Source organism: Cottoperca gobio, chromosome 17 (assembly GCF_900634415.1).
Source record: "Cottoperca gobio chromosome 17, fCotGob3.1, whole genome shotgun sequence".
NCBI classification, from domain to species: Eukaryota; Metazoa; Chordata; class Actinopteri; order Perciformes; family Bovichtidae; genus Cottoperca; species Cottoperca gobio.
In genome coordinates, this window is record NC_041371.1 from 5,094,222 (window position 1) to 5,119,315 (window position 25,094).

The window sequence follows — 25,094 nt, forward strand, 5'->3', positions numbered from 1 at the left end:
GAGAATGTTGTGTTGTTTTGGCTATTTCTCTTAAGTTCAAGACTATAAGGGTCCGCCTGTTAGCTTCTTCTCAGTGCTAGCTACTTTTGAACTTCGCACCGACCCGCTCTTATAATCTTATATTTGGTACAGGAAGCTTTCATTTCAACTTCTACTTTTTTTATTCTCTACACCTGCTCTCACTTATTTTTTCAACTGAACTTCCACAGATTTGTGTTGTAGGCCATGTCTTGATCACACATGTGATAAGAGTGCTTTCTGTCACCTAGAGTAAATGAAGAGGAAGTTGCCTGACATGTGGCTGTTTGTGGGAGGAACAGATTGACAGGCAGCAACCTTACATGCTAACAGTCAAACACAATAGATATATTGTTGTAACAACCACCAAACTAGTTCACAGCGGAAGAAAACTTGGTTAGATATATAGCTATCTGTAGTATTTAGATTTTGTGAAGGCATATTATATACATCTGCCATCTCATCTGTGTTGTCCTTCACAGACCTTGCTACACTGGCAGATATTTTTTCCAGCAGGCCTAACGCCGGACGGCCCATTGGACAGAGGCACAGGAAATAAGTATGGGCCGATGGCGAGCGCTTGTTATGCCAAAGAGCATGTCCATATTGATGCTTGTGGAATCCTGTCACCCATTGATCCGCCCTCTGCATTTCACATTTATACGTTTTAAGAGCACAGATATGTGTCTGCCAGTTGATTGATTATGAGCTATTTTCAGCTGCGGCGGGCTGGTTCCATTGCAATGCCTTGGATGTGTCAATGGCAAAATCAAACACTTTTTCACACGCAAATCTGAACTCCCAGGCCTCCTGCTTTTTTTTTTTTGCTGTATTGACTGTTTGTTGCAGTCCCAGAGCAAATATGACACAATTTATGACATAATTCATACACTAAGGTATTTCATACTGTAGTGGATGATTGTTATCCAGTGTTTAGATGCTGTCTGGAGCTCTCCCTGTGTTGGTGTGCTGGGCCAGAGGAGAGTTACCCTGGATGGAGCTGGAGTTTGGGAGTGTAACTGCAGAAATGAGGCTATGAAAAAGAGCTGAGCGATACAGCAGCAGTTTATTCCTGCAGGGAGAATGAGGCCTGGGACAGAGATTGCGCTGATGCTGGGTTAGGTACAGGTGTGATGAGGCTTTAGATGCTGTGAGGTTGTTATTTAATACTTATTTGTTGTGACTTAATATTGTATACCTCTAAAACACTGAGTTGACAACCTCATTTGATCAGTTTGAGTCAAAAGACCACTCTCTATTTAAGAATTGTCATGCTTTTTGTCTGAGGCACAATGCATTGTGGTCATTGTAGTTTTCCAGTATGCTTTCAGTGTTGGGCCGTATGAAGTAAGTGATGCAGATAAGAAAAGTTTTTATGTGTCCTGAATTAATATAGTTAATCCACATGGACACGCTGCTATATATAGAGCTGAAGGAAATGTTCAACAAAAAATAATCTGCAACTCATTTACTACCACTATTTCATCTATAAAGTCATTTTTGAAACACAAATGCTTAACATGTCGTAGTTCCAGCTTATCAATTTTGAGGAGTTGAAGCTTTTCTTTGTCATTTGTGATGGTACAGTCAATATATCTTTAGGTTGTGGACCATTGGTCAGACAAAACAAACAATTTCAAGATGTCACCTTTGGGTTTAATCAATTGTTTTTGTAATTTTTCACTATTTTCTGGTGTTAAATAGACTACATATTTTATTGATTAATCAACAAAATTAGTGGCAGACTAATTGATAATAGACATAATTGCAAGTTCCAGCACTACTTGCTTTACCTATTCAAAATGTTTTTCATACTTTTGTACGTTCCTGTGTTTTCAATCTAAATGCTCATCCTTCTACGGTAATTAATCCCCACAATCCTATCCAGAGTTCATGTTAATCACACCACAAACAAATACACACATTTCAAAACGTAGAGGAAGATGAGACTTGGCCCTGACTCACCTTTCAAATTGAGACAAATATCAGATTGTTCTTGCTTCAGGCCATCCAGAGACATTCACACTTTTTGGCACCATCGCAATTGACCCTAATGAGGACTAAATAGAAGGGCAAAAGATTAAATACTGAGGAAAAGTGGGGGCTTTGTAGGGTGGTTTGGAAAATGGGTGTAGTCATCACACACTTTGAAAAGATATTAATCATAACATGTCCTGACTCTTCCTTGTAATTAAATACTTATCACAACAATTTGACATGCTGAACCTCTGGTAAATCTGAACTTCTTAGTCTGAAATGTGTTTAAAACGTTATTTTTAATGATCATCTTGTCTTCTTAATCCTTTAATGGCACAAAGGATGCTAAAAACGTTTAGTGAAAAACAGTAGAGCAGCATCTAATAGTCATTATCACTATTTATTCATCTGCCAATTATTTTCTCAATTAATAGATCTCAATTAAAGGTTCAGAACAGAGCAGAGGGCTTGCCTCCACACGACCCTCAACGTGATGGTGGCTGAGTCGGCGGCTAGCAGTTAGCGGCGCTAACGGTGCAATGACAATAGCGCTGATGGAGCTAACCGTGTTAACTTTAGGGGGAACCGGAGGGTAGTTGTTACGTTTCTCCGACAACGTGGTAGTTAATGAGAGCGTTATGTGCTGTAACCACTGAATGAGCGCAGAGCGGCGGCCATTAACTAGCCACACACTACTCACATGCACTAACATGCATGCGCGGCCGATCCTGCTGTGTACACAAAGCAGATTACACTGGGAGAGTTTCCCTGTTTAGGTAGACTTTACTATATCTTTACTTAGCATTGTTTGCTACTAGGGGTGTAAATCACAAGTTTCATCACGATACGATATTTGCTGTATCACAAAGTGTGCCACAATATGATTTCGATAAGATTCAGGAGCCTGCGATCGATATGAGACAATATCATATGCCCATTTATATCGACGCATAAAGCAACTGAAATATGGTACGACTATTTTTTTTTACTGTGCTCTTTAAGACCGCTGTTCATGGAGGTCTGGTTGCTGGCCGTACCAAAAGGAGAATAGAGCTGTTCCACCTTTTTAAAGGTCAGCCTACCTAAAGTGAGCCTGGGCTGTTGTTGTTGCTAGCTTGGGCGAACCCCCTTCACTTTAATCAGCAAGTGGCTAGCAAGACACGCACTGTACACACACTGCACTGCTACGCATAGCTTTATTGTAATTACTCGCCATCACACACGCTCTCCTATCGACCGCTTACGGCGCTAGCATTGCTTGCTAACGGCGATATGTGACATTGTTTTCACTTTGCATCGATGCTTTTGTATTGTTGATCATTGACTCGATCCATCGATAATAATGCTCTGAATATAGAATTTAGAACTTTTAAAAAGGGACTGAAACAATTAAGTGATTATCAAAATAGTTGCCTATTACTCTTCTGTTTATGGACTAATCGATTAATCGACTAATTGTTGCCATTATCTGACAAATAAAAGAGTTAGTTTTGTTTATGTATGTAATAAATGTAACTAGTATTTCCAAAACCTTCCATATCCTTCATCTGCTGTTCTCAAAGGTTGTAAATAGGACATTTCAACTTAAAAAGATCAATTTCGTTTCTTTGCTTGACGAAACTCAATGAATCACAAATGTTTAAATTTACAAGGATCATCATAAATCGGGATTCAATGCAATGTAGTGTGTAGACAGGGATGGAGAGGTACAGCTGGGATGAGACAGATCTCCGGCGTCTCGGAGATGGGATTGTGGATAGACATATTCAAGGCTGGGTCTGGTTCTTGGCATGGGCTGGGGCTGGGGTGTAGTGCTGGTCACGGGACTCTGTCACCAGCCTGGGGGCCACTGACACAGTCATCTGGGGCAGTAAAGTGCTAAGAATGGCCGGCATTGTCAGCCAGCCCCGGCCCCTGAAGGGCCTACAGAAACAGAGGGGCTACGCTTCGCAAACAGTGGATCTCCTCAATAAGGAGCCTCTTCTGTTCACGGAAGAGCCCGGGAGAGCGATATTTATACACCGGCTGCATGTCACTGCTGCTTTTTTTTCTGTCACCAATAAGTTACTTCATTTCTTAATGTTTTAGCTGCTTTTATGTTACACAGTATAATACCAACAGACGAGGCTGATTGTGACGGGGCTCTTCTTACATGTCTGAAATGTGCTGTGTGTTTATATTTCACTGTAATAACTTGTTTCGGATTGGTTATATTTTTAACACATAAGAAATGGATTTCTTTTGGCTGGGATGTTTGTCTCACTGCAGCCAGAGCAGCATTTGAAATTGTGTTAAACCTTTGTGGTCTGTATTGTTTAAGGCTTGCATAAATTGAATATGAAATCTGAAGTCACAGTTTGAATTGAGGCGGAAAGTTTGTTAAGACGATCACAATCTGTAGGTAAAATCAGAAGAGTTTCTTTGCCTTTTTTAACAAGTTTACTACAGCGCAATTCACATCATAATTATAACTACACCAATGGTTAAAGAAATAAATACTTTCTTTATAAAAAAAGAATCATAAAATGCCTTAATCCAGATTTACAAAAACCTTTGTGCTTGCTAAAATCAGATGACCCTGCTGTCAGCTGACTGAGGAGGAATAATCAAAGAAGGCACTATGGAAGTGTGTGTGTGTGTGTGTGTGTGTGTGTGTGTGTGTGTGTGTGTGTGTGTGTGTGTGTGTGAATATATCAGTGAGTGTGTAGATGTGTGTTTGTGTGCATCATTTCTGAGGAAAAGGAAGGAGTGGTTTTTAGCTGAACTGTAGCATCTGATCTACTGGAAGCTCAGTGGGACTCCATCTACACAAACCACTGTCCTTAAGGTTGTTAGAGCCCCCTGTGGGACTCTCTCTCTCTCTCTCTCTCTCTCTCCTCTCTCTCTCTCTCTCTCTCTCTCTCTCTCTCTCTCTCTCTCTCTCTCTCTCTCTCTCTCTCTCTCTCTCTCTCTCTCTCTCTCGTGCTCTGTCTCTCTCTCTCTCTCGTGCTCTTCTCTCTCTCTCTCTCGTGCTCTGTCTATCTATTCAGTCCTCTCTTGAGGCCCGAAAGCGACAGCAGAGAGGATGTTGTAGAACACATGGTGTTCCCTATATGAAGCCTTTTCCAAAGTGTGTGTAAACCCAACATTTAACATCTTCATGTGTAAACAGTAGGGTTTGAAATTCAGTGTTACTCTAATTGTTGATTTTTTTTTCTGTTGCTGTATTTTAACATACTGTGGATGTTTTTTTTTTTTAAGTTTGAAGTTGTAAATGTCGTTTTTTTCGAAAGCTCTCAGCCTGCCTGCGCATTTGGAAACGGTTAAGAGAGCCTAAAGCTGCCCAGCATAGCATGCTACATGTCACAAGATTAGCTACACTGGCAGTGTGTTTTTATTTTGTTTCTAGAGACCAGAGGCTCTGACAGCCTGTATTTAGTTTAGTCAATGAGTTGGATCACATTTGAAAGCAAGCAATGCTCCATTAAAAAAAGAAAAGATACACATTTTGAATAATATATTTAAAATGTATATGAAAAATAAATCACTCCAATTGCCTTTTTTGTCTGTGAACACGTTGAGTGTTTAATATGAACAGTGCTGCAGAGAGAAATGGGAGTTTATGTTCCACTTAAAGAAGGGGAATTGTATCTATAAATAGATTTTTATTTTTGGGTTAAAATGTGCGTCCATTTTAAAGGACAGAAAGAGACGCAGAGCGAGGCTGGTGAATGGCGGATATCTGCGAGTCTGTTACTGTGTGCTGACTACACACACACATACAGTACACACACATACCTCTCTCTCTCTCTCTCTCTCTCTCTCTCTCTCTCTGTCTCTCTCTCTCTCTCTCTCTCTCTCTCTCTCTCTCTCTCTCTGTCTCTCTGTCTCTCTCTCTCTCTCTGTCTCTCTCTCTCTCTCTCTCTGTCTCTCTCTCTCTCTCTCTCTCTCTCTCTCTCTCTCTCTCTCTCTGTCTCTCTGTCTCTCTCTCTCTCTCTCTCTCTCATATACACATACACACCCTGCTGTTGACCAGGAGTGTAAAGGCACAGACTGCTGGAGGACAGCAGTGGCGCTGCAGGTTCCCTGCTCAGAGATTGTGGAATGGTCGTCCATAGACCCCCCCCCCCCCCCCTCCTCCTCTTCCTCCTCTCTCTGTCTCGCTCTCTCTCTGTCTGTCTGTCTGTCTGTCTCTCTCTCTCTCTTTCTCTCTCTCTCCACTGAGGCTCCCCCTCCTCTCTCTCCCCCCTCTGTCGCTCCCTTTTCTCCCCCTCCCCTTCCACCCCAACCCCCACCCCCCTTAGAGCTTATGTAAACTAGCTGTGGAGCCAGGGCAAGCTGAGGCTATTTTTAGCAGCAGCACTGCAGAGCAGAAACTGGCGGAGGGTCACGTGTGCGCAGCCGAATCAAAGGGAGTATCCCGGCAATGCGCTGTAAACAAAGGGAAGGTCAGTAGCAGAAGGTGAGACACAAAACGCCTCTGTGTTGGTTTTGTGTGCGTGTGTGTGTGAGAGCGACTACTCACTGCCCAGCCATACCTTCTCTTCTCTTAATGCCCTGACATAAAACAAATCATCGCGAGTGTATGAATGCACCCATATGCTTTCCTGCTCGCTCTGTCTCCCCCTACCACAAACACACACACACACACACACACACACACACACACACACACACACACAGCAACCATTTCTGCCACTGTGCTAGACAGAGAAGAGGGGAGGGGGAGGGGGGGGGGGGTGCCTGAATTGATCAAAGCAGGGTTTGACACGCGAGGAGACATTTTGCTGTCTAATCATGGGGCTCCACACTCTCTCCCTGTTGCTGCCGAGCCGGCCTATCAGAGTGAGCAGCAGCAGACTTGGAGCCATGCAAAATCCATCAAAAAGCACATGACCACTTGTGTTTAGCATTGACATTAGCATGCTTTGTATCACATGGGGGCTTTCAAACCCTCAGCGCCTGCTCAGAGTTTGGCCTGGTTGTGTGCTGCTGTAGCTCAGGTTGTGAAGCCGGTTAGGCCTGGCTGGCTAGCAGTGAGCCTAGCAGTTACCAGTGTCCAGCCACACCCAGGCAAAAGGTCTCTTTCCACCTCGGCCACTAGTCAAACAAGCCTCAACTTTCACCTTCTGTGGAATGTGGTCAGAGGGGGGCACAAAGCTATTAATAGAGAGCTTTTATATTTTTTCTGTCACAGCGGTTTGTTTGCCTAGACAGTTTGAGCTGTTGGCTGTTTCATCAGGCCAGGCTGAAGGAGGTAGCTCGGAGGCTAACTTAAGTAAACATTTGGCTCCAGCACAAGCCATGGTTGGGAGGTTTGGTCGGATGATTTATTGTTGTAGGCATTCTTAACCTGAGATTCTGCAGCTTCTCCGTACTGACCAGATAGATAAGGAGCCCATCTTAAAGTGTGCTGACAAAACAATATGTTATGTCAGGGGAACATCCGGTTCCTCTTCGTATGCCGTTGTGGTTCTTCGGAGTGATACTGTACTCTAAAACAATATTTATTTAGAAATGTAATTCCAGTCCGCACCTATTGTGTTTTTACAGCTGCTAGGTTAAACAAAGGCGTAATGTAGTTGCATGTTCCCTTGTGTAAGTTGCTAATTTGTCTTTCTGTGTCTGCTGGAGCATAGACACTGGAAACCTGAGACACACAAATCAATTAGTCCATTACCATGAAAATAAATCTGCAACTATTTGATAACAAATCTTTATTTATTTATTTATTTATTTCTGAAGTAAAAATGCCGAACATTCTTGTATACAGAGTAACTGTTTTGTTTACATGCATATATTTGGGTTTTTGAGTGTTGGTCGATAAAACAAGGACTTTGATGACCTTGAGATGGGTATTTGTCTGACTTTACAAAACTATTAATTGTTGTCTATAAAATATATAAATCTGCTGCATGTATGTTGTCCCCATGTAAATGCATACAACTCTCATGGTCAAAAATAACAAACAGTTGTTGACTTAGAAGATGCTAATTGGGCTTTGACTGGATTCCACTAGCATTTTGCTAACACATGAAACCCACACCACCTGTAGCCTTAGACTAAGTGTTTGGTGTGCCACTTGTAGTTCAGTATTTTCAGAAAATAGAGATGACTTAATCTTGATTGGAAAGAATCATTCACAGCTAATTTAGAAGATTTTGGTGTGTTTTGTGCTTTATATCTTTCAAGATGTGGATGGGAATGACAGAATTTGGCTTGTTGGGGATACAATTTGACTAAATAACAAGTAGACCAAGACTACCCGTGTGAGTCTTGTGACCCTGCTGTTCTTCACCTGTTCATTAGGCAAAGTAATAATAGTGTACTACTCATTACAGATATCCCACTAATCACCAACACACACATCAAATAACTCCAAATCCGTTTCCTCTGATCTGCTGCTGCAACAGAAATGACAGAAGAAACTACCTTGGTAATTTGTTAACTAGCTGCGTCCCATAAAGCCGCTAATGTTTTTTATTTTTGGGGTTTGGACAGAGGATGTGTTGCTTTCTCCATGGAGGGTTGTTACAAAGCCGTCACAACATCGCCACAGTTTGCAGTTACCACTTGAACATAAAGAGTCATTTTCCAGTGTGCATTACTGTAACCGGGCCCATCTCATGGGACTCCTATTGACTGCTCTGTGACTTGTAACATCCTTATCAATTATCCCCACGGTTCAGCTCTCAACTCAACTATAACCCTGTGTGCATGTAATTTATCACAACTGACACTTTGTCTGTCATGTTGTCACAGACTTTCTGTCCCTTTTACATACGATGGTGCAGACTACACACATTACATTCCTCTTCCTCTCCCTTTTACTGAAAATGTGACTTATTTTTGGTTGTGTGCCTGAGACGATGGCACTCTGTCTTCATGAGCCTACACGCGCACACACACACACACACACACACACACAATGTAGAAAGCTAGCAGAGTACAGCTCTGCTTTGTGTTAATGTATGGGAGAGTCTGGGAATGGAAGGATACAAGTGCGGCCTGGCTTAGGAAGAGACGGGGGATAGAGAGAGAGAGAGAATGAGAGAGGGAGAGAGAGGAGTGGTATGGACCGACTGGGGTTGCCATGGGAACCCAGCTGCTAAAAGCAGGCAGGGTCAGTGTGGAAGAGAGGCTGTGTGCAGCAGGAGCGGAGGGATGCCACCCGGAGGCCAGTTTGTGAACTACACAAACAGCGCACAGGCCTTGACAGCTCGTGTTCTGGCAGAGAATCTGCACGTTTAAAATCTTAAAATAAGAGTTGAAAAGGAAATGTCAGAAAGTTACAGGCCATTGTGTACTCTGCAATATCACCCAACCCTTCTCGACAACAATTCTGGAATATTTGAGCAAGTCTGTAGTTGTCTCCCGATAGTAAATAATATTATCATATGTTGTATGGACATTCTTCCTAGTTTTGAAAAGGAAATACATTTTATTGACTTACAATAACTAGCTTTTTTTTTTATGTAGAATTTATTTCCTGCTCTGTGGATTTGGTTAATTTCTAATCACCCCCCAGTTCAGCCAGCAAGGCTCAGTTCTGGTTCATGCTATCTGCACTGATACTGTAGACTCCCCTGTCTGATATTAGTCATTGGTTATTGACTTATGATTAGGGGAAAAGAGGAAAAGCTAATTTTCACTGGGTCACCGGTTGACTTCCAAGCGGAACAACTAATTTAATTTGACATGGAGGCTGTGGTTGTTTACGGGCGAGAGAATTGAAACCTACTCGATATTGTTGATTAGACTATTTTTATTTTAGTTTTCTATTTTTGGCACAGACTAATTCGGTAGCTGACAGATAGTGTATCGATGTTGGGGCTCAACATTATTTAGAGAAACCCATAAGTCCATTTCACTACGAGAACCGTAGCTGGAAGCTCCACATGGGATATGGTTCAGGCCCGACATGGTCCCTGTGTTCCCACTGTAGCTTGAATTTGGGGGCTGAGTCTATTTTAAGCAGAGGCAATGTAATGGTCCACGTAGACATTGAGCAGAGACAAAAGGGCATTACAATGTATTTCACATTTTTATACAACACCTTTCAAAACCATGACTTGATGCGGCCCTGGAAGGCAAATTGGCGGCCTTGAGATAAAGCAGGCACTTTTGTTTACACAAGATTTGGTTTGACTTTCAGGAGTGTCTCCGTTCTTGCTCCTATATTTAGGAAGTACCCACTGAGCCGTTGATGGATTTGTCTAGTTTCAGATCCATCTCCCTAACTGCACAGTGTTCCTGTTTGGATGGATAAGTTGAACCCCGGGCTCAGATCTTTCCACCAGGTGACCAGGATCCTGCACAGCGCCACCTTTTACTTTGTACCGTTGCACGAGGCTCTGTGTGCCGTACCAGCTCAATATACCTCTGACAGTCTGTGTTATGTGATGTTTAGTGCAGCTGTTAGGATACTGGGTGTATTGCGTGAGACAAGACAGATAAAGCATTAAAGGAAAAGTTCTCGGGTTGAAATATTAGATTACTACGATGATGTATTAAGGCCATTCTAGGTAAAAGAATTTAACAAAACCTGCCTTCTTATTAATACTCCCGGGTGTTTTACTCTGCCTTGATCAAAGAGATCAGAGTTTATAGCTCCTTGGGATTCTTACGGTTGTTTCTTGCTTTGGACAGTAACGTTAGCCAGGCTGCTAGCTCTAGCAATGTTGCTAACGATGTATGTATGTATGTATGAAAAGTTTGATTGGAAACAAATGCAGTGTGTCCTGTGTTGTCTGAGGGAAACAGAAAGTGATACCACTTGGAAACGCAGCGGGAGGAAAAGTTGAAGTCTATTAACTTACAATGGTCCTAATTATAGTAGATTAGTGTTTTACAAATGCATCCTTTTAGGAACGATCCAAGTTTTTGGTAATCGATTAATTGATTGACAGAAAATGAATCAGCAACTACTTTGTATTTTTATCAAATAAGTCTTTCTTTAAAAGCAAAAACAAAGCTTTTCCAATGTGAGGATTTCCTACTTATAGCTGTTATATATCATTTAAAAGTTAACATCTCTGTGTTTTGGACTGTTGGTTGCACAAAACAACACATGAACAAATCACCTTGGCTTCTGGGAAGTTATATTGGTCTTTTTTTATGTTCAGACATTTTAAAGACTAAGTGTTGGAGAAAGTAATTGGCCGATTAATCGATACTGAAAGTAATTGTTGGACGCAGCCCTCGATTGAAGATTTGAAATGGTGATCCTGTTTTTTTAATGTTTATTTAGTGTCCTGTTTTTTTACTGTCATGTTTCCCAGAGATAATTTGTTTGTCAAATAATGTGGTCAATACATTGATGCTGTTTGGCGTACATTTTCCATCAATGAACTTTGACTTCAGCTCTTTTCTTTTACAATTCAGCAAAGTTGAGTATTTCTCCTCATACTCCGCTTGCTCTCCTATTTATTCCAAAAGAATGTCATGGATTGTTACTTTAAATAGTTATCTTTGCTTATGGAAAAAATAAACCTCAAACACAACTGAGCTACAGTAAATATATGACACCAGGAAATATGTACAGGCCCTAACAAAAACATTTAAATAAAGCTTCACCAGCTGGAAACAGTGCGGTGGAGCTGCCGTGTCCAGCAGTGAGTTTAAAAGCGCTGTCACCAGTCCGTTGGAGACTAAAGTGAAAGTCCATTATGCTGGCCTGAGCGGCTCAAAATATGGAAACTATTGATCGGATCCTCTGCACTGCTAATTAAAGATGGTCCACTATTTGTAAAAAGTCAACCCAATTATCAAATGAGCACATGAGGCTGGGAGCTTTTCGTTGCTGTGAAGGTTGCCGGTCTGTTGCAGGGGACTTTTTCCCACACTTTTATTCCAGCGTTGTTGCAACTTTTCACCGTCTTTTTACTTTTGTCTCTTGTTTTTTGACATGTGCTGTCTTGATGCACACCGTTTAAAATGAAATGATCGCTGTGTGGTTCACTTCTTTGCCAGTTGGCTACTTTGCCCTGTTTGTAGTTTTATTTGTATTTAGGCCGGTTTGTTTATTTGTTTGTTGTGGGTCTCCAAACGCGACCCTAATGACCCACAAGCGCTTGTGTCTGTGCTCTGGTTCGTGGAGCTGTGTGACCCTAGCTCCTGTGTGAAGTGTTTTAATGCCCCCGCCTCTCAACTACCACCATCTTCCCTTTACCCCCTTTTCTGCTCAATGAGCAGTCACATGTGACCTGCACCACGTGGGGACTGAGGCCCGAGGCCCCCTCCCCGCATCAACGATCCCTCAACATATTGGTGTGTGAGTGAGGTTCTGGCTGTGTGTGTATATTCATGCCTATGCCTGTGTTTTATGGAAAGATGAGTCCAACAACACAGAAAGACCAGGCCAAGTCAAGTGATATTGTCCACAACAAAGCCTATACATAGCAACACAGACTGGCCCGCAGGACGAGTACAGTGTGTTTTTGCTAAATACGGAGACAACCCAGCCCCGCAGACAGAAAGAGAGGCACTATAATAGACAAGATAGTAGTGCAGTTTTTCTTATTTTATTCAACCTGGCAATTAAGGACAAACTGTCACAGACTAGTAAAAGATAAATGTGTAGCTACAGCTGGATTAATGTGGTTTGATGGTTTTGAACAGACATTAAAGTGGAAAAAACAAAGCGACAAATTCATAACTAATAATAAGCCATAATATATGTATTGTACACATACTAGCACAAAGTGGAAAAACTGGTTGCCTGTTGTCCCTCATATCCACAAATTTAACAAGACGACCACATCACATAACGATCCCTGATGCCAGCAGAGAACAGTTCTGGGAGGAAATTGAAGAAACCAACACAAACCGCAGATTTCCCCGGACATGAAATCCAGCTTGTCTATTTGTAGCGCTCGACCAGAACAGCCATAGCCTCTGAAAACTGCACCCAAACCTTTTTTGATAAGGCATAATCTGGACTGCCACTTGGTAATCAATGTTATCTTTTTCCTGTTTTCTTTCCTTGATCCAGGACCAAGACAATTGGTTTTATTTTATTTTCTTGCTGGGTACGAGGACTATATTTGGTTCTCCAGTGCTCTACCAATAGTACTTCTGTCACATGGCAGTCACAAAGCGCTCAGTAATTATAACCTTGCTAGGTTTCTGCATGATGGCTGACTAAAAATACTCCCTCGTTGTTACAGCGATGGGGCGAAAGCTGGAGGTTTTTGCATATGTTTTTGTGTGTGAAACAGTGTCTGTGTCTTCTCAGGGGAGATGAATGTTATCATACTCAACTGTATATATTTGTGTCTTGTGCAGTTCAACGGGTTTGCGAGCTGTGTCTGCCTTAGTTCCAGAGAAGCACTAATTGAAAATTAGAAACAATTAATTGTGTGATTTGCTTAATGTGGTTTCTGAACCGACATGATGCTAACGTGTTGCTGAGTTTTCGTCTCCATTTCAAGAGGATGTGGGTAGTTGTGTTTTGTTTACAGTACTTTCTCATTAAAATGCACTCTTCATCTTTTATAGAGCTGAAACTGGATTAGTTGATCAACAGAAAAGTAATTCAATCAAATTAATAATATTAATCGCAAAATACCACATTTTTCCTAGTTCCAGCTTCTCTGTTGTGAGCTGGATATCGTTAGGTTTTGTCTTTTTATTTGCACACACATGAAATCCAGATAATGAAATAATAATAATAAAGAAATGTCAGGAGAGGTCAAGAAGCCAGAGGCTTATACGTGTACCTCCCCTGTACTTAATGAGTGAAAACAAACTATAACAAAAATGACACCAACCTTAGATTTTAGGAAATGTGGTGGACATGTCACTAGTTTTTGACATGTTATAGATTAATGGGAAGCCCACAAGGAGTTACTATTTGAATCGAATGGTTAATGAGATAATCTTCTTCTTTTTGTGTAATAGTGTGTAATTCTTCCTCTTCAAGCCTCTTACAATTAATCACATGAAACAGTGAACGGCTCACGACTTGTACATACTATAACGAGGGTTCACAGGGAGATTGTTTTAAAAGGGGGGTCACAAGCGGAGAAGGTTTGGGAACCACGGTAAAAAAGTATGAGCACTTTTTAATAAAACATTGCTCGGCAGTCCTACTAGTGGTCATAAACTCCTGTTAAGCTACAGGTCTAGGTGTCTTTAGAAAGAAAGTAACAACCGTTCAAAGGTCAATTTGTAAGTCAAAGAAGAGGTGTGGAGAATTGTGGGAGTGTCATTCTGGATAAGACCTCTGTTCAGCCTGGGGAGATGACTTGGCATACTTGGTCTGGTTAATAAGTACATAGTACGTGCACTAAAATAAATAAAAAGACCATTTCTAGATGTCACTTTGGGCTAGGGTAACGTGGTGTGCTTTTGTCGTGTCTGTGACATTGTAAAAACTCAACAAGTCAATAAAATAAATGCATTTTGAATGATCCCTTCCTTGTTGTCTGGTGATGCAGTACATGCATCTCCTCTGTGTAAGAAAGTCTAGTGCTCTTTTCAGAAATAGCCTCACTTCTGCTTTTCGTGTGAGGCAGAAATTAAGTCGGTGTGATGAAAACATTGTTGTCAGAGCACATGAGCGGTGTCTCTGTTCTCTAAGGCTTCATAATAGAGCGTTCTTTCTCCGCTTATTTAATTCTACATGGGTGTATTATCTGTGCTGCTTTTTAGGGTTGAATTGAAAATGAACTGACAACCATACGCTGACTTACTTAGTCCTCAGTCTGTGTCAAATGGCCATCCTGTTTTAGTTGATTAAAAGTCTGCACATTTTAGTCTATTTATAGTCATCAGATTATATTGAATATTTCAGTTTATCTAGTCTACCCAAAACATTTCCCCCCCAACCCCTTTGGTTGTTCACTTTAACTTAAGTTCACTTCAAGTCCTCCTGACTGCTCATTGTGTGCTGTCGTCCTGACACACACACAGATTTTTGGTAAAGTTTAGATTGTTTAAAACTACATTTTAGTCTCTATTTTCGTCAGCAATATTTCACGTTGATATAGTCACAGTTAGCCTGTGCCGCCTCGTCATCGTCTCGCCTTAGTCATGGAAAACAAAAAGGTTGTTGACGAACATATTTAGTCATAGTTTTTGTTTATGGAATTAACACTGATTTTCTTGTAGCCGTGTCGACTGTCTTATGACATCCTGAAGCTACAGATAGTTTGGGTGAAGGATGATGAGATGATCCACATCTATGGCTTCAGCTTTAGGCTGGGAGCTCTTCTCCTCCAGACGCACCTTTATCTCCTTTATCTCCTTTCTCTCCATAGTTTATTATTATTAAATAGTATTGCTGTCACAATCATGGTTGTGTCATGGTCCACAACTTAGTACTTAATTTTGATTTAATTGATGAATAATCAAGGGTAACTAATAGAGCTGAAACAAGCAATCTGTGGTCATTATCAATTCATTGTTTGGTTTATCCAAAATAACCAACTTTCTATCATTTAAGACGAGAAAGCAGAACATTCTCACATTTGAGATGCTGGAACCATAGAAATGACAGAACATAGTTGTTGATTAACAAATCTGTTCAGCTCAATTGATAAACTAGAGAGAGAGAGGTTTATTCCTTTCTGTTACTTTTAAGTTTCTTTTTGATAGTAACACATTTCCATTTCATGCTGGCAAAGATATTTGCACCACCATTATTTTCAAGGGCATTTTTGCGTAGTCCGCTGTTGCTCCTGTAGTAACAGAAAGCTGAATAATCCGGAGAGACCTGCTGAAACTTCAATGGCTGTTTTGAAAAATATATTATATTATCTAAATGTAAAGCTTTGTATTGTGTATCATGTGCTTTAAATACCTGTGTAGTGTTCTTTCCGAAAGGAGTGTAGTAATAGAGCTGTTTATTTATGTCTAAAGGGTCTATACATTTTTGGCCCTTTGACCAGCTCAGCTTCGTTGGAGTCTTTTAATCGTGTGATCCAGACCATCCAGAGGCCTGTGTGACCGTGTGTCCCCAGCCTCGGTGTGCTGCTGCTGCTGCTGCTGCACATGCTGCTTCTGCTGCTGCTGCTGCAGTTGCACATGCTGCTGCTGCTCCACATGCTGCAGCTGCTGCACATACTGCACATGCTACTGCACATGCTGCTGCTGCAGTTGCACATGCTGCTGCTGCTGCACATGCTGCTGGACATGCTGCTGCTGTGCTGCTGCTGCTGCTTCACATGCTGCCACTGCACATGCTCTATTAGTAGTGAAGAGACGGCAACAGCAAGCTGTCTAACCTCCACAATAACCGCCTTATGTAATCACTCTGGCTAGAGACAGACCAAAATAGCCCAGACTGAGCAGCCCTGCCCTCTTGTGGCAACCAGCTGCTTTAACAGACATGGCAGCCGCCTTTTGCAGCTTCCAGTGTAGCTCACATGAACGTCTAAATAACTGTTCGAACTGACGCAGCACAACAGATTCATGAACAGTTGTGACATGTGATCCAGTTTGTTGATTGCAGTTAATAGATAGGTTGATAAATAGATAAGATTGTGTTGGGAGTGGTGAAAGTGGCCTTGGGTTTCCCTTTTGAGATGAGCTCTGGTTCTCTGTTTATTGCTTTAGAAATCAGTTTTTATGGAGACTAATCTGATTGATTTCATAGTTTTCATAGGCAGTGACATTGAATTGTTTTATTTAGTTGAATCTTAATAACGTTCATAGTTCCCACAGCCAATTTAAGTTTTGTTTTTTTCTTTCTTTGCAGTTTCCTGGACAGAATTGACTCTGTAAGACAGAACGACTACACACCAACGGACCAGGTCAGTCCCATCAATGTGCTCAGTTTATAGTTTGAATAATCATCTCCAAAAGCATGGTCGTCTTAAATGTTTACTGAATTGGTTATGTTTTCTTTTCAGGACCTGCTACGCTGCCGAGTGTTAACTTCAGGGATTTTCGAGACGAGGTTCCAAGTAGACAAAGTGAACTTTCAGTAAGTGTTGCGCAGCTTTCACTCGGACATAACACACGCGTGATGAAGATGAGGTTTCCTTTGGCCGGTATACACTATATTCTGATGGTTTGTTATTTATTTCATAATATCTTTTCAGCATTCAGTCAAACATGCTCCATCCATGCTGATGGTTCTCAGAGGATAAAGAAAATCACATTAAATGTTTTGTTTGCAACTTATATTCGTTTACTAATTTGAGAAAAAGACATACTTTTGTAATCATATGCCAAAAAAAACCTACTTTTCTTATGGCATACAACAATCAGAAAGAATACGGCCTGTTTCCACACATAGAACTGCAGTGCCACCGACCCAGCCACAGAAATAAGAGGAAGAGAAGTAGATTTTAATTTAATTTTTATAAATACAAAAGAAAATAAATAGAAAATGTCCAAAAGCTTTAATGTTTTCCACCTCACCCTTTTATTTACACCTTTTTATTCAAGCAATAAGCCACGAGAGGCCGTCCGTGTCGTGCCTAACAACGCCCCTTAGCTGTTATAAAATCTCTCTAAATCACGGCCTCAAGTGGTTTATTGCTTTTTATAAAACGGTTATTACATATTCGTGGCTAGGTGACATAAAATAAACCCACAGCAACAAATAATTGAATCATTTATTGATAGCAAATAATCATACTTCCGCCAAGCAATGTAGTTCTTCATTGACATTTAGCAAAGTGCCGCACACAGACGGCATGTTTAAAGAGTACGGTGATTATTAACATTCATCTGGATGTCTGCATTCGTTGTTGAAGTAATGTTCAATCCTGTTTTATAATAAATAAAACTTCTCATGATGTTGCAGTTATCATAACCACATAATTAACCATCGGATACTTCTACGCTCACTATAACGAGATCTTCCTCTTCTTCTTTTGTTTTGTGGCGGGTTGCAACCATTTACTTATGAGGTGCATGCTGCCACCTACTTGTGTTCGAACACGGCTCAGCTGATCCTAATCAAGGACCAAAACTCTCCGTTTTATAACAAATGCATGTACACACACGCCCCTCTTTCTTTCACATGCAGCAGCTTCTCAGAATTTGTGACCCATTCCTGAAAAGGAGGCTCTCTAGGCGTTTTCCAGTCTCTGCGAGAAATTTGTGTATGACACGGTTTAAAAAAAACATTCGACTGCGCCTCCTTTTTGCAACACGGTTCAGATAATCGCAGCTAAAACGAAGGTTTTCTCCATTGGTTGCGATTATATGAGCAGGCAGTAAAAGTTAAAGTAAATGTTTCGCAAACTGTTTTGATGATGTCAGATGAGATGACCCATTTCTGCAGTCGCAGACACAACAGACTTATTCTACCATCTGAAACGGACCTTTGTATCAAATTATATCATCCTAAATGTTTTGATATAAAAGCTCGGGGACATGACTTCCCTTTGGGTTTGCATTTTTAATTCTTTAGCTTTGATGACTTCCAAACATCCAGCCAGGGTCACGCAGGTTATTGAGTAGATAATGCTCTTCCTTCATATGTCTTATTCATTCATTGATTATTTATGCACCCAGACTTTTCCTAATGGAGATCTAGAATCACTGTTTGCAAACCAGACCTGAGCTCAGGTGCAGATATATCATGAATAAAACTAAATAAAAAGTCTTCTCAGGAATAACCATTCAAATTAAAAACTGGCGTGTCAACATTCAGGCCGGCTAACTACAGTACAATATGTACCTGACGTCTCACCAGAGATATGAACTCTTTGATAAAAGAGGGCAGATATGAGTGTGTTGTTGAGTCTGACCCGGTGTTTTGTCTCCTTCATAGCATGTTTGATGTTGGAGGCCAGAGAGATGAAAGGAGAAAATGGATCCAGTGCTTTAACGGTGAGACTTTGAGCCTTTTTGTTCTTCTTCTTCAAATAGCCACACTGTACGACACATTCTCCACCTATCACATCTCGTCTGTCTTAAAGTATTTTCTGCCAGCTTCAGCGTCACGCCACCTCTTCTTCTTCTTCTTCGGGTTATTCCTACACACGTGATGTCAGAGAGCTGTCCTGATAGTAGTTTCTCTCCTCCTGTTCTAGACGTCACTGCTATCATCTTCGTGGTGGCCAGCAGCAGCTACAACATGGTAATAAGGGAAGACAATAACACCAACAGGCTACGGGAAGCCCTGGACCTCTTCCGCAGTATTTGGAACAACAGGTGAGTCAGAAACATGAATGAAACCGAATCACATGTCGGGTCCAGGAGGGCTTTATGTGTTATTCCTTTCTGCTGTCCGTTCAATCAGTGGATTCAATGGATCCCCATTAGCTGCACAACATAACGTATGAAACGAGACATGTTACGTGTATAAAAGTCTCAATGTGAACATGTTCAAGACGAATAAAAGTCCAGTAAAAAAACTACACCTCACAACACATCAAATTGCATTCATTGCTGGTGTTCAGTTTGGTTACTGGGTGCTTCAATGATCATCGTTAGTCACATGGTGATGACTCTATACGTTACAGACGTAGGGGGCAGGAAGCACACGCCTCCTACAGCTTCACAAAACACTTCAACAGAAACCCTTTTACAAATAAAATGTTAAAGTGCAGGGTTAGGGTTAATGCCGTTTCTTTAATGTTGTTTTGCTGCTGTGTTTCAGATGGTTACGCACTATATCGGTCATATTATTCCTGAACAAGCAGGACATGCTGGCTGAGAAAGTATTAGCTGGAAAATCCAAAATTGAAGACTACTTCCCCGAATATGCTCGCTACACCATACCAAATGAAGGTTTGTGCCCCGCTGAGAAATACAAGTACTAAAAGAGTTCCTCTTTACGTCGGTCTGTGTTAAACTGTGAATCTGTGGTTCTTTTAGCAACTCCTGAACCTGGTGAAGACCCAAGAGTGACAAGAGCTAAGTTCTTCATCCGAGACGAGTTTCTTGTAAGTATTTCGCTGTTTGAAGTTAATGAATGTCCAGCCATGAATCGCTTCGTCCTGTTAATTGATAACTCGGTGTTTTATAGCAGCCGGTGTTGCCAAACACAAATACCAACTGTGCATTTTTTATATCTCTTTGAACTTGATAAAAACACTTGTGCTGATTGTTACTTTGCAACTCTACTTCTTCTCCCTCTGGACTGAGGGCAGACTGGAGCTGCAGTGACTCACTATCACCTCTAGAGGAACAAGCGGTATTACAGGACTGCACAGAGCGGCATGCTAACTTCAGTCTCTGCAACACAACACATAGACGTCTTTGACATAATGTCAACGCTGTAACCTCTTTATGTTTAAAAATAAAAGGATCCTAAACGTACACACCTTTTTAATGACTAACGTTGGTTTAGTTGTGTCTAATATAGGCCGGTAGTTGTAAGGTACCTCACTTTCTAGTAGGGACAGTCGGAGGGTTTAAAAGTTGAATGCCCAGATTTGAAATGATTCTGTATGGTTTGCGTTTTCCACTTCAAACAATATGTATTTTTAAGAGGAACTGCTAAACTGAAATAAATATTCCCATATAATCTAATAAATACAGAGAAATAACATCAGAATTTTAGAATTAACGTCATTTTCTGTTTGTGTATCGTCACATTTCATCAAAGAATGATATATTCTTACAATCACAGGAAACCTTCAGTCCTTGACAGCAGACATCAAACGCCACAAAACATCCCACAGAATGCCACATTATGTTTTATGATATTTAGTTTTGTGCCACAAGATGGTAAATGACAGATTGCTCAAACTGGAAGTTAGAGGGACAGGATTGAAATGCTCTAACTTTATGTGCTGACGCTGCTGGAAGAGCTTTTATATTAACACATAATGTACATATATATATATATATATATATATATATATATATATATATATATATATATATATATATATATATATATATATATATATATATTTATATATTTATATTTATATTTTTTAAGACTAGTTGAAGGTCAGAAGTGGCCAGAAGAGGAGCTTGAGCCCGGCTCAGATTATATTTCATCCCTCTAATGTCTTCTGTCTCCGTGTCTTCTTCTCAGCGGATCAGCACTGCGAGTGGCGACGGCAGACATTACTGCTACCCCCACTTCACCTGCGCCGTGGACACAGAGAACATCCGGCGGGTGTTCAACGACTGCCGGGACATCATCCAGAGAATGCACCTGCGGCAGTACGAACTCTTGTGATGGGAGACCGCCTCCGTCAGCCTTCTGTGTTTTTCTCCACCATTCTGCATCCTTGACGAACCCTTTCTCCTCCTCCTCCTCCTCCTCCTCCACCCTTACTCCTCACCCCTCCTCCCTCAAAGAAACCCTCAACAACCCCCTGACCACCCCTCCTGTCGAGGACTATGAAGTACTACTGAAGTGTGTCAAATCCTCTTCCTCTTCTTAACTTCTTAGCTTTTTGTACTTTTTTTTTTCTTTTTTCTCTGAGACCGATTCATCCCCATTTCACCGACGTGAAAGGAAGGTTGGGGAACAAAGTTGTTGCGTGCCGCTTCTCGTTTTGTTTTGTTTTCCTTCTTTTTCTTTTAATCCTTCCTTTTGAATGCCTTGATTTTTGTCATTCCACTAAGCCTTGGGCTACCTCCTTCTTTTTTTTGTTTTTCTTCTTCTTTTTTTGCCCCTTCGTGTCCTGTTTTTTGGCTTTGTCATTGGACCTGGACTGGTGGGTGTGGATACATAAAAACACACCTACAGGACCTCAGTGTAGAGGCAGTGTGTGTGTTTGTGTGTGTGAAGGAGGAATGCCATGTGAGCGAGCGCATGCGTTTATGTTTGTGTGTCACCTGCCGGTTAAAGCTGGCATCACCACCATGACCTTTGCCCCGCCCCTCCCCCCCCCCCCCCCTTTTTTTTTTTGCCCCGTCACCCCCTCTGACCTGCTTCTTCTCTCTGCGTGGAAGACTACACCGGAGAGGAACGGGAGTGGACGGAGGGGAACCGAGTGGATGAAGAGATAAATGCACTTTGCATCAGGTTCCTTAATAACTTTTTTTTTTTTTTTTTTTTTTGTTGTTGTTGTTGTTTTTTCTCCAGAGGAAGCATACACACAATGTAGCATCACAATATTTATTACCCTGTCACGATGTTAGCTTGCCGAGCTGCAGGGTGCACCGAGCAGCCGAGAGACATGTGGAGCGAAAGATTAAAAGTGGGAGGGGGGGGGCAGGAAATACGACGACACGAAGAAGGATTTAAATGAAGGAAAAGGGACTGAGCTCTCTGCACCTTAGCCCTGCTGCCTCCACGGACTCGGACCTGCCTCCTTTTTCCACACAAACCATCCTTTTAGCTTAGAGATACTGATGGGAGGGGAGGGTGGGGGGGGGGGGGTGGAGGGACGGGAGAGAAAAATGTATTGTTCTCTTTTTCTTTTCTTTTTTTTGTTAACTTGTACACTGTGCAAGGTTGAATTATCCTGTACAGACTGTAAAATGTAATATTATTTTGTACAACTTAATTGAAAGAAAAACAAATCTACTTGTAGATCTTTGTGCCTTGATTATGGCTGTACCTGTAAATGAGCTCAGATGTAAGTATGTTTTCGACTGCGCTGTACAGCTTGATGTCAATCTCTATCAGCAGCGGAAGACTGCGGGTAGGGGACTTTCTCTGTAGAGTTTAGTTTTTTCTGGTTTATAAAAAAAAAGGAAATGCTGTTTAGTAAAAAATAAAAAATAGGGAAAAAATCCTAAAAACCTGTATACATTATGCAAATTAACCACTTACCTGCAGTGAAGACCAGATGTTGCAGCGCCATGCCTTTTTTTTCTTTCTTTCTTTTGTTGGTTTTATTTTTCCTCCTTTTTTTTATTTTTATTTTATTTTGAATTTCACAGCTTTAAACAAACATTGGAAATCCATTGAAAGTGTCCAAATTGCAACCTGGTGTTGTTTTAATAGGAACCAACGTTTTTTCGATATGAAGTGTGTCTGAGATCTGTACTGATGTGCGTGCCTGTGCGCATGTGTACATAAAACAAACATAGACTCACAGACGCATTGTGTGTGTGTGTGTGTGAGTGTGTGAGGGCGAATGTGCGTTGTGTGTAAAATTTTATAAATGTATGTACATGTAAATTTATAGGTCTATATAAATATATATGTACAATTATACATGTTTAATTATGTGTGTGCCTAGGTGTACATACCTATGTATGTATACGGTAAATATGTATACATACACACATAGGAAAGCATGTTTAGAATGGAGATGAATAAATGAGAGCGTGCAATATTAGTAATTCTTTGGTCCTTTGGAGCCATACCCAATGGCACAGGCACTATGAATGTGTGAGCAGCACCCAACAAGACAAGCTCTTCTCCTTGTACAAACAGCATCAGCCTTTTCTTCTGCTACAGTACACGTCTATCCCCAAAAGAGAGTGAACTGACTGGAGGTGCAAAAACCTTGTTTGGCCTGGGAGGATGATTAAATGACATTTTTATTTTCTTTAAATAAAGAGGCACATTAGAGGACTTTGCTTTATTTCCATCTTGGTGTCCAGTTGTGTCCAGATTTGTTACCACTGAGTTTTTTTGTTTTTGTGAAAGCTGCAGTTGAGCTAACCCTTGTGCCTCAATTAAAAAAAAAAAAATGTTCTTAAAGGACAAAAATGTGTCCAAAAAATTAGATATTGACATAATTTATTATTTTAAATCTTTATTCCAACCTGAGCAAGACTAAATACTTAGCTTGTTTATGTAATGCCACAAAAATGTAATTATTTGTATGTATGCTGGGGGGATTTTTATTTTTTGTGCAGTGTATATTTAAAAGAACAACGCCCCCCCACTTGTTACCTTAAAGAACAACAATGTCCCCTTCCTAAAACTGATGTAAAAACACTATTAATATTATGTTCCTCTTTTACAGAGTTCAGATGTTAAGCAACAACAGTCCTGATCATCACTAACAAATAGTTTTATCATTTTAACCCCTCAAATCTAATTTGTTTATGCAAAAAAACACATTTGATTATTTTCTGTATACTAGTGTCTGTATTTTAGCTACAGTTTATTTTGGCAGCTGAGGTTGAACTTTCAAAATAAAATACCCACAGCCTTGCCAAAATGAATGCCATATGCATTAAAACAACCAGAATGATTGAAACATTAAAACATGTCCCTAATGAGGCACAGGGGTTCTTATGAGGGGGAGCAGGGCTGCGTACATCCAGTATCTTTACTGTGTTTCTGCAGCATTGTTTTGGCCCTTTACACAGCTGACATTTTGACTTGTCATATTAGGAAATGTACAAGCGTTACTAATAACATTAAAGACGACTCCGCTGTATTCAAGTGTCCCTGATGATACCAAGACCCTGAAACTGAAGCAGACTTCAAACATCTTGAACGTGATTATTTAGACCTGTGCGTTTCCTACCGTGACAAGTGACTGCTGTGAGAGGCCCATTGATAAATCCTGATGCATCATATGCACAACGATTACAGAGAAGATAAGAAATGGGTCCCACCAACAATGCAAACTAAATATGATAAAATCATTGCATACAAATTAATAAAAAATAAATAAAAAATTACATAATTAAAAAGAAATTGAGAATCTAAACAGTGTAAGTTAAAATAAGTATATATATATATATATATATATATATATATATATATATAATGTGGTTATTCTGATGTTAAGCTCCCTCACACACTCACAGTTTGTATCTGATTAAAGTCAGGGACGAGGTCTAATCAAGGAAGATGATTGAAATCACCTGTGCAGGTGTATCGCTGATGTTCAGGGGCTTTTGTACAAAATGATGATTTAAAAAAAACTACGCTATTATTTTGAAAATCTTATACAACTTTACTCCTAATACAGTTTGGCTAAACTGAATGTGAAACGTCCCTTTCTCTTCTTATTGAGTGTAACAGGTGAATCCAGATGAATACATTTTACTAGATTATGGAAATATAGATAAACATCTCACATCACAATATATGTACTTTTTATATACCTATACGTATCATCCATTTTCTTAAAATTATTTGAGAACCGGACAGGATTTTTTAGTTTTCTTGACATAAAATTAGACAATTAGTTTCTTCTAAATCTTCAAATTGTTAATTTAAATTAAGATGCTAAAATGTTTATGGTTCTTAGCTTCTCAAATGTCAGAATTCTGATTTATATCACTTTAAACGCCCAAACAAAACGATTTGAAGACATCATTTTGGGCTCTGAGAA

At 40.5% G+C, this 25,094-nt stretch overlaps 1 protein-coding gene across 2 annotated transcripts in view; it reads left to right on the forward strand.

The window, feature by feature from the left end:
- gnal2 (guanine nucleotide binding protein (G protein), alpha activating activity polypeptide, olfactory type 2) overlaps positions 1–23,387 on the forward strand; it is a 47,646-nt gene extending 24,259 nt beyond the window's left edge. For both annotated transcript variants that reach the window (XM_029453676.1, XM_029453677.1), the window contains exons 6-12: positions 16,676–16,730; positions 16,830–16,903; positions 18,707–18,765; positions 18,969–19,089; positions 19,538–19,668; positions 19,756–19,823; positions 20,927–23,387. In XM_029453676.1, the coding sequence (XP_029309536.1) occupies positions 16,676–16,730; positions 16,830–16,903; positions 18,707–18,765; positions 18,969–19,089; positions 19,538–19,668; positions 19,756–19,823; positions 20,927–21,073 (655 nt within the window). In that variant the 3' untranslated portion in view covers positions 21,074–23,387. The remainder of the gene's footprint in view (positions 1–16,675; positions 16,731–16,829; positions 16,904–18,706; positions 18,766–18,968; positions 19,090–19,537; positions 19,669–19,755; positions 19,824–20,926) is intronic.
- Positions 23,388–25,094: the final 1,707 nt, after the last annotated feature.